The sequence below is a fragment of the Vigna radiata genome, chromosome 7 (genome assembly GCF_000741045.1).
Source record: "Vigna radiata var. radiata cultivar VC1973A chromosome 7, Vradiata_ver6, whole genome shotgun sequence".
NCBI lineage: Eukaryota > Viridiplantae > Streptophyta > Magnoliopsida > Fabales > Fabaceae > Vigna > Vigna radiata.
Genome location: NC_028357.1, coordinates 18,073,976 through 18,085,171, shown reverse-complemented (window position 1 = coordinate 18,085,171; position 11,196 = coordinate 18,073,976). Strand labels below are relative to the sequence as shown.

Genomic DNA, 11,196 nt, shown 5'->3' with positions numbered 1-11,196 from the left:
TATAATTTTATAATTTTATAATTTTATAATTTTAGAATTTTATAATTTTATAATTTTATAATTTTATAATTTTATAATTTTATAATTTTATAATTTTATAATTTTATAATTTTATAATTTTAGATATTCCAGTTGCCTTTGTGCAAAGAGGCACTTAGAGATTTTAAGGTAGAACTGGTTCTCCAACAAACATTGTAGTACTTGTTCCAAATGAGATACATGTTGAGAGGGACAAACTATAAACAAGAATGTCGTCGAAAAAGACAACAACAAATCGACGGAGAAATGGGCCGAGGATGGTGTTCACGGTAGCTTGGAACGTTTACGGCGCATTACAGAGACCAAAGGGCATTATGCGGTACTCATAGTGTCCCTAGTGAGTACGAAATGTTGTCTTAGCAATATGATCCGGATGCATCAGTATTTGATGAAATCCTTGTTGAAGATCGAATTTGGAAAACCATGTTGCACCACCAAGCTCGTCCAACAACTCATCAATGGTAGACATTGAGAAACGGTCACGAATACTGACGGCGTTAAGAGCCCTATAGTCGACACAACAGCGCCAGGACCCGTCCTTCTTGCGAACTAATAGGACCGGCGAAGAAAACGGACTCCTACTTGGTTGGATCATGCCCTTGTCAAGCAACTCTTTTACTTGTTTTTCAAGTTCACTTTTATGGGAATGGGGGTAACGGTAGGGCTTGACGTTTACCGGTGTAACATTGGGAAGGAGGTGAATACGATGATCAGTTGGACGAGATGGGGGTAATGATGGTGGTCAAAACGAAGGAGAAATGTCGTGATGTCAGGTGGTAGGTAAGCGGTGTGGAGCGGTGATTTTGTGGTGGTGGGTTCGTGTCTGGTATAATTTGGATAGTAAAAAGTTCAAATGCACTATGAGTTTGGATGCACCGTTTGAGTTGTGGGCTAGAGAGTAGGTCGGTGTGACTGTGTTTAATCCCCCTTAATATGATGGGTTGGCCTTGGTGGGTAAATGAGATTGTAAGGTGGGTATAATCCATGAGAACAGGCCTAATAGATTTGAGCCAGGGCGCGCCAAAAACAATATCAGCACCTCTCAAAGGAAGGATGTAGAAATTAACATGGAGAGTGTGCTCCTGAATTTTTAGTTCGACCTCAGGGCAAAGGCGATCACATCGCAAGAGATTGTCGCTCCCAACCATAACGGTCAAGGGCTTGTATGGGATTGAAGGGAGATCTAGGAATTTGGCTACCCGGTCTTGAATAAAATTGTGGTCACTACCACCGTCGACGAGAATAGAAACAGGGTTGTTGCCGATTTGCCCTCGGAGACGTATGGTGGATGAACCAACACCACCAGTGAAAGCATGGAGGCTGACCTGAGAAGGGTTGCCATCAGGAACGGTCGTTGGAGAAGGTGGATCCAAAACCAAGGTAGGGTCCAGGTTAAAATCATACGTGATGGGGTCTTCGGTAGTGAAAAGAAAAAATTTCCCCTTGCAACGGTGGGATGGTGTGAAGATCTCGTCGCAGTTATAGCAAAGACCCTTTTCCCGACGAGCGGCCATGTCTTCTAGGCTGAGACGGCGAAAGTTGACGCGGGCTTAAGTGATAACGGTTGAAAAATAGTTATTTTCATATGTCAATTTAGACCAAATTACACCCTTTAAGACTTAGAACGAGCCTAGAATCAAGTAAAACTCAATAAATGAGTCAGTCGAGAGTCAAAAGTTGTTTTTTGCGATATTATGCTTGTTTTGCATTGTTTTGTTAGAGAATAAGAGAGTCAAAGTGGGTTTTCTTAGTTTTATGCTTGGTTTTCCCTTATTTTGGCAGGATTTATCAGGAGTTTGATGAAAGAAGTGAAGGAAGAGAAGTGTTGGATGCAAAAGAAAGTGGAAAGTTGAAGAAAAGAAGAATCGTAGCCACCGCCGGGTGGTGTGACCTTCAATGCATCCTCTACCACACACTTAAGGGGCACCGCCAAGGGGTGAGATGAGAATCGCACATACCGTCGGGTGGTGCAACCCACCGCCGGGCAGTGGACTCTTCAGTGGAATCTCTGGAGGATGCTCAAGCGGCAATGCTAAAGGGTGATACCAAGTGTCGTGCTTACCACCGGGCGGTGTACTTATGGGCCTAGGCTAAATTTCAATTATTTTTCTGAGTTATAAATAGATTTGCACAAACCAGAGAAGCTATCTTTTGGCAGAAAGGACGTAGAAACACATTTTTTACACCTTGGAGGCGGATTTTGGATACAGAAGCTCCAATATATCAATTCTAGGGTTATCTTTTCCATATTTTCCATTCAGTTCATCTAGTTTCACCATGATTATGGTGAACTAAACTCCTTTGTTGTTGGGGAACGATGTAATACTATTTGAAACTCTCTTATATTGAAATCCTTACTTTATTCATATGCTTTGTTTATCAATTGTTTGAGTTTTTCTTCCATTATATTTGCATGCTTTGTTTAAGACATTATTCAATAACATAATCTTTGATTCTTTCTATATGGACACGTATAGTTAGGTCTAGACATGAGGGAATTCTCTTGATAGCAATATTACCTAGACATAGGAATAGGAGGATCAATTGCCTTAAGCTTCTGTGCGAATTATGTAATGCATGAATAATTACTAGGGAGACTAGACATAGTAAACTAATAATTAGGAGTAGACTCTATTTATCAAGATATTGATAACAGGGGATTTTAGAAAGTGGAATGAACATTGATAACAAAGTCGAATTTAGTAAGAATAGTAGGTATTTGAAGAGTGGATTAGGATGAAACTGTAAACCCTAACAACATCATTCATCTATATCGTTCAACTATCAATTGATCAATTCTCACATGCATGTTTATTTTCTGTTTTGCATTTAAAACTCAAATTGTCGTTTATTCAAGTCTTATGATTTCAAAACATTACATGAATGTTTAGGCCTAATAGTCCTTTGGGAAACGATACTCGGACTTACCGTTTTATTATTACTTGATAAGATTTGGTACACTTGCCCTAGTGTTAACACCAGTAGGACACCTCACAGTGCAGATTGATCAAACTTGTAAAGTACAACAATTCTTCAAGAATCTTTGATTTGATTTCTTTCTAAATGAAATGCTTCTTGATTCTTGGAGAACAGACGCTCCTGCAATCAAGAACTTAATAAACTTTATCAGATATGAAAATTTTGATTTCAAAAATTATTTAATGTAAAGAGTTATGCGTCTATTTATAGATATGACAGTACTAACGCAATTTAATCAATTACCTTATTAATGTAATCGGTTAAGCAATTAATAATGCTATAATAGAATTACATTTAACACACATAACAGATTAAGCAATGTATGAAATCGATTAAGTAATGAATGCAAGTCATAACATTTAAAAATATGACTGTTAAGGTAGTTATGACTTATCAAAAACAAGTTTTCAATGCACACATGTTTTAACCGATTAAGAAAAGAGTGTAATCGGTTAAGTACCATACTTAAGCAAATTTGAAAACATTTTCATTCAAAACTCATCAATGCACTCAATAATTAAGTATAAGCAAAGGCACGAGTTTTAATCGATTATACATATAATGTAATCGATTAAAACTTGGAATTTTGTCACTATATATTAAGAAAATACTAATATCTGATGAATCTAACAGATTATATAAACACTGTAATCGATTAATTCATACAGAGTGCAAAGAGTTTTATCAATCTTAATCAATGAATATGCATTTCATTGCTATAATCACATGTATAAGCACAGTGAATATGCATAACATATAATTCAAGCATAGTTACAAATATAAACAACAGTTTTCCTATAAGTGTACAAGAAACTTTTAAAACATTTATGTTGTTGTCATCATCAAAAAAACATGTGGAATATATGGGTTTAGCTTTCACATAGCTCACCCTATCAACATGATTCAACAATGTTTATAAAGAGAGTAAGAGAACACATTCTACATATTCCATTCTATGTTGATGATATTATTTTTGGATCAACTGATGATTCTATTTGTAAAGGGTTTGCAAGCATTATGCAGGAAGAATTTGAGATTTCAATGATGGGAAAATTGACATTCTTTCTAGGATTGCAAATTTAGAAAATGGAAGTGGAGCCTTCTTGTTACTCCTATTGTAACTTCTTGTTACTTAAATAAAGATGAATCAGGTACAAAAGTAAACCAAACTATGTTTAGAACCATGATTGGATCGTTATTATATCTTACTACTAGTAGGCCTGATATAGGGCAAAGTGTGTGTGTGTGTGTGTGTGTGCGTGTGCGCTAGATATTAATTTAGTCCTAAAGAATCATATCTTATAGCGGTTAAGAGAATCCTTATGTATCTTAAGGAAACTATCTCTTTTGGTTTATGGTTCCTTTAAATGTCTATACTAGTTTAATAGGTTATTCTGATGCTAATTATGGGAGATGTAAAATTGATAGGAAGAGTATTAGTGGAACCTATGCTCTTTAGTCTCTTGGCACTCTAAGAAACAAATCTGTGTGGCACTATCAACCACAGAGGTCGGATACATTACTCCAGGAAATTATTGTGCTCAAATTCTTTGGATGAAATAGTAACTAGAAGATTTTGATATATTTCTAAATCATATTTCATTGAAATGTGATAATACAAGTGTCATAAATCTGACTAAGAATCCCATAATGCATTCTAGAACTAAACATATTAAGATTAAACATCATTTTCTAAGAGATCATATCCAAAAGGGTGATTGTGAAATATAATACATAGATACTAAGCATCAATTGGTTGACATATTTACTAAAGCATTGCCTAAGGATAGATTCTTTGAGCTTAGATTAAACTTAGGAATATTAAATGTCTTAATGGGTTTAGAATACTCAAATTTGTTTTTTTTTTCCGAAAAGTTACGTGTTGATAATCCATTAGCACTGATTATCAAGGGTGATAATTGATTATCAAGTCTTGAAATATATTAACTTGGCTCTTGAATAATCGATTACCAAGTGTGATAATCGATTATCCTTACTTTGTTGTATAAGTTAAATTCGCCATTAGAATAATCGATTATCTAGAATGATAATTAATTGTTTTTTGCCTTATAAATTAAAATGGCTCTATAATAATTAATTATCTCAAGTGATACTTGATTATCTTAAGTACTGGAACAAAAATTTAGAAACAATAATCGATTATCAAGTGTTACAAAATGCAATTAATTCGAAAACTAGTCGTTACAACGGATAATTTCTTTAAAATTAACCGTTAAGGACAAGATTATAGAAATTGGACCCAAGATATCATACTACCCCAACCTTATTCGTATGTTTTACTATAACTTCAAAAGTCAAAGGTGTTGTTGATATTATTCTTGATGATGATATATGGGTCAATGTTGCACACCTTCCAATTCGTGAATATATCATGAACATACACACCGAGTTTAAAGGTTTCAATAAAGTGTTAGCTTTTCGGCCCTTCTTGAATAATCCTAAATAACCAATTCAAAAACAATAGTTGGTGGGAGGACTAAAAATGGATGAACGTCTCATCCATTATCTCATTGTCTGAATTCTCTCTCTAGGGGCAACAAACCACGCATAGTGCTCAGAAGCGAACCTCCTCATTATACATGGATAACTAAATCAGGTCATTATTGACTAGCCTAGTCTAATAGTTGACACCATGCTCATAGTAAAGAGGTTTTCGATTTACCCTCTTCCTTATTCCTTGTTGATTTCAAGGATTTGTGACTATAAAAAAGTAAGCACTAATGAAGAAAAAGTCCAACACACTCGGGCCTTGAACAAAATTGGCCAAGGGGAACTTAAGCAAGTGGGGTTCATTTATCATGGTAATGTCTTCATTCACAAAGGAGATGTGTCCACAAAAGACAATGAAGATGATGAAGGACTGCCCCACGCTCCTCCGGTTGTTGGATCATCAAGTTTTGTTGATGCATCCTCATCCTCCATTTACAAAAATATTGCAAATATCAATAGGAGGATGGAAGAGATGTTTCTCCTTCACGCCTCTAGGCATGAAGAAGTCTACATCCTCATTAGAAACTTAGACAATACGGTGACTAATATAGAAACTCAGTTGGGAGCATTATTTGTTTTGACTATGATAAAAAAAAGGGAAGCAACAATTAAGTTTTAAAGTAATGAAATTTTTTCTATAGTCCATCTAATATTATTTTCCATTTTAAGCTCTGTATACACAGGTTATTATAAAAAGCTTTACATCATATTTTGATCATCATAAAAAATTGGGAGATTGTTAGCAATAAGGGAATAACTAAAGAAAAGAATAGTTTGATGATGAATTCAAAATATTGCAATTGATGTTAAAAGAACTTGTTGTTCACTTTTAATCTTTTGTAAGAATTCATTTATAGTTGTGCCTTAGATTTAGCTTAGAAGGATAAACAGTAGGTTACATAAGATCACTCATGCTCATGAAAGAGCTTTATTTATAAAACACTTTGAATAATCAATTATCCCAGTTAATTTCAAATTTTCCAAAAAGTCTCTAGAATAATCTATTATCACACCTTCTAATCGATTATTAAAAAGAGAAAATAATTTTTGAAATAACTTATGGGAGAATTGATTACCACGTATGATAATCGATTATCAGTAGTAATTGTGAAAAAACTTTTCAGTTCTCTGACCTAATTTCAAATATTGAGTCTATATACATTTTGCCTAAACCAAATTTGGAACTTATTATTCCTTTGTGAGGTTTAGTGCTGTGTTGCAAAGAAACTCTTTGTGCTTTTGATTATAATGAAAAGGGGAAGCATTATTTGTTTTGATTATGATTAAAAGGGGGAAGCATTATTTAGATTATAGAAACTCACTTGGGAGCATTATTTTTTTTTTATTATGATAAAAAAAAGGGGAAGCAACAATTAAGTTTTAAAGCAATGAACTTTTTTCGATAGTCCATCTAATACTATTTTCTTATCTAAGCTCTGTATACATAGGTTATTATAAAAAGCTTTAAATCGTACTTTGTGCATCATAAAAGATTGGGAGATTGTTAGCAATAAGGGAATAACTAAAGACAAGAATATTTTGATGATGAATTCAATATATTGATTTTAATGTTAAAAGAATTTCTTCACTTTTAATATTTTGTAAGAATTCATTTATAGTTGTGCATTAGACTTAGCTTAGAAGGATAAACAATAGGTTGCATAAGACCACTCATGAAAGAGCTTTATTTAAAAAACACTTTGAATAATGGATTATCATAAGTGATAATCGATTATCCTAGTTAATTTCAAATTTTCCAAAAAGTCTCTAGAATAATTCATTATCACACTTGATAATCGATTATTACAAAGAGAAAATAATTTTTGAAATAGCTTATGGAAGATTCATTACCACTTATGATAATCGATTATCAATAGTAATTGCGAAAAAAATCTTCAGTTCTCTAACCTAATTTTCAAATATTGAATCTTTATATATTTTGCCTAAACCAAATTTTGAACTAACTATTCCTTTGTGAGCTTTAGTGTTATGTTGCAAAGAAACTCCTTGTGCTTTTGATTATGATAAAAAAGGGGAAGCATTATTTGTTTTGTTATGATAAAAATAAGGGAAGCATTATTTGGAATATAGAAACTCAGTTGGGAGCATTATTTGTTTTGATTGTGATAAAAAAAGGGAAGCAACAGTTAACTTTTAAAGCAATGAAATTTTTTCTATAGTCCATCTAATGCTATCTTCTTGTCTAAGCTCTGTATTCACAAGTTATTATAAAAAGCATTAAATCGTATTTTGATGATCATAAAAAATTGGGAGGTTGTTAGTGTTAAGACTACAGCAAGTGTACTGAATCATATCAAGTAATAATAGTTTGGTAAGACCAAGTATCGTTTCCCAAGAGACTCACGACACTAAACAGTTATGAAATTGCTTAACTAATTAGAACTTTAAGAACGAATTTTTGTGGTTTGGAATGCATAATGCGGAAAAGTAAATATGAATGCAGTTGTGATTAATTGAAGAAAACGCAAAAGTGAATGATTGATTTTAATATGGAATGGATATGTTGTTGGGGTTTTGACTTCACCTAATCCCTCTCATGTATATAAGAATTCTTCTTCTTCATTTAATAGTTAATGTCACTTTCTAAATTACTTAAAACCTGATCCCTCGGAGAAGAAAGTCTATCCTTAATTACTAGACCACAATCTCTTGCATCTCTAATAATTAATTTTGCATTACGAATAGAAGTTTAAGACAACCAAAACTCATATCCTCATCCCTAAGCAATACTGCTTTTAGGAGAAATTCTCTAGATCCTAGTTTCTAAGTTCTCCCGATAACAGAGAAGACCATATAATCATGCCATGAATGACCAAAACATAACAAGCATAAAGCTAAGAAGAAAATCCCTAACAATTAATGAAAGAAGCACATGTAAATAAGAATCAATTCAAATACATGAGAGTTCACAACATTATATCATCCCTCAACAACAAATAGAGTTTAGTTCCCCATTATCATGGAGAAACTAAGTGTATAATAGAAAAAGAATTATAGACAAACCCTAAAAACTGAAGAGGAGTGCTCCCGCATCCAATCCTGCCTCCAGAGAGTCGAAAAGTGTGAATTTGCGTCACTTCTGTCAAAAGATATAAACCCTAAAGTGCCTAGGTCCTTAAATAGATTTAATAAAAAGTCCAAGCCCACGTCGCCAGCGCTCAGCACTCAAAGTGGGGTGCCGAGGCGGTGGTGCGAGAATAGTTACGCTCAGCGCCCTTCAGAAGGTGCCTAAGCGTGGAATGGTACAGAAAAACTGGCGTTCAGTGCCCTAATAAGGGCACCCAGGCGTGACTACGAGGCTTTAGCACTGAGGGCCTTCAGAAAGGGCAGTCAAGCGTCAATGCGAGCCTCTGGCGCTGAGGGCCCCTAAAAAGGGTGCTCAAGCGTCCTACGATATCCCTTTCTGATGTTTTTTCAGTCTTTCCTGAGTTCCAACTCCTTGGTACTTCAACTCCTCTTCCAAATCATCCAAATTTCCTACAAAATCAAGGGAATTAGTGATAAAATCATAAGTTCTAACCTCAACTCTCTTTATTCACAAAATAAACTAAAAACATGAGTTTAAGCAAGTTTGTAAGTCAAAAAGGGCTCCTTTAGTACTAAAGTTAAGTCACAAATAACGGTATATTCAATCGTTATCAGTTAGCAATAAGGGAATAACTGAAGACAAGAATATTTTGATGATGAATTCAAAATATTGCAATTGATGTTAAAAGAACTTGTTGTTCACTTTTAATGTTTTGTAATAATTCATTTATAGTTGTGCATTAGACTTAGCTTAGAAAGATAAACCATAGGTTGCATAAGATCACTCATGGAAGAGCTTTATTTAAAAAACAATTTGAATAATCAATTATCATAAGTGATGATCAATTACCCCAGTTAATTTCAAAGAGAAAATAATTTTTGAAATAGCTTATGGAAGAATCGATTACCACTATGATAATCGATTATCAATAGTAATTGCGAAAAAACTCTTCAGTTCTCTAACCTAATTTTCAAATATTGTCTATATATTTTGCCTAAACCAAATTTTGAACTAACTAATCCTTTGTGAGATTTAGTGTTGTGTTGTAAAGAAACTCCCTATGCTTTTGAAAGTGGCTTGTAAAACTTAGTGTTAGTAGAAGTTATTGCTCTCAGTGAATGTGTCTAAGCGATTATGTGTGTACATTTGGTGTGGCTAGGAATAATTGTCATTACTCTACTTGTGTCTTTAAGAAACGTGTTTTCTAACCCTTATTCTACTATTTGTTATTGTAAGTTTTGGTTATTTTTAGTAATTAACTAATTCCTCTTTATAGAGATTAACCACTGAATGTATATCTGAACCAGTATAAAACTATTCGTATAATGTTTCTACTCTTTGTCAATACATCCTTTTGCTTTTACCAAAACATTTGGTGCCACCTCATAAAATTGTCATATACTGGTTATGGAGTCAATTGCTGAATATTGCGAGAGTTGGGAGTTCTGTGGTGCCCTAAATTAAAATTTTGTGTAAATATAGTGAGAATTTATGGAAATTAAATTAGATGATTTTTTTTATAAAGCACACCGTTTGATGTTAATATATACCAAAATATAAAATCAAATATTATAAATAATAAAAAATCTGATTAAGATATTTTTGTTATTATTTTCCCTTGTCATTTTGAGTTACTCACGGTTTCAACTCTTTTCTCAACCTCACATGTTCTCTTTTGTTTCTAAAAAAATTGAAGTTAAACACAAATTCACTATTTATACTAACATTTCCCATTTGCTTTGTTCCATTCTTGAAAAAAAAATCTCTAGCCCAATTAATAGTTAAATATGCATAGTATTTTTTTTTATCTCTTGAGCATTTTGTGTATTGATTCCTTTTAGGAACACAAAATGAAAAGTTATTTGTTATGTGTTTTTTCATAACCAGTTTTTAATTATGACTTAATTATCATAAATTTTCATTTTAGTAATTACGTCTATCAATACTTAATTTCTATTTTTAATTCAAAATCAATTCAATAATATCAAGAAATTTCTCTTATATTAAGATATATGCATTCTTGTAAATATATCTTATCATTCGAATTTTAGTTCAAAAGCAATTCAATTATATCAAGAAATTTATCTTATATTAAGATATATGCATTCTTGGAAACATATCTTATCATTTGAATTTTAATGAATAAAAGAATTGTGAGAAAAGAGAACAAGAATCAGAAGAACAATGTAAATTGCGAGAGCTGAGGGTGAAGGTTCGGTTAACAACAAATGTGTTACTTTTTCAAAAAGGGTTGGGAAACCAATGTCAATATAAAGTGAAAATCTAGAAAAGTAATGATATTTGTATAGCATTATATAATTTTATCCAGCCCAACGATAACTAATTTTTGTATTATAATGAAAAACAAAAGAATGTTCAATGAATATGTTCCCAAGCTCCATGCACGATCTCGTCATTTATGAAGGGGCGCAAAGACCACATTTGGCAGTAGCTTTCTAATTCTTCTAATGACATCTTGAGATCTAAAGCAGACACAATCTTTTCCTGCAACAATAGGCAAAGATTTTTAGGATTCTTCATTTTTACCCACTACAAGGTCACAAAAAGACATCATTCATTACCTGCATTAAATAGTCTTGCTTGACCATGCTATATAT

General features: G+C 33.1%; 1 protein-coding gene across 1 annotated transcript in view; it reads right to left on the bottom strand.

Moving 5' to 3' along the window:
- Positions 1 to 10,862: 10,862 nt before the first annotated feature.
- LOC106766144 overlaps positions 10,863 to 11,196 on the bottom strand; it is a 9,497-nt gene continuing 9,163 nt past the window's right edge. Inside the window, exons 11-12 of the mRNA XM_022782740.1 lie at positions 11,161 to 11,193; positions 10,863 to 11,083 (exon numbers count right to left, since the gene is read on the bottom strand). Coding sequence (XP_022638461.1) covers positions 10,955 to 11,083; positions 11,161 to 11,193 — 162 coding nt within the window. The 3' untranslated portion in view covers positions 10,863 to 10,954. The remainder of the gene's footprint in view (positions 11,084 to 11,160; positions 11,194 to 11,196) is intronic.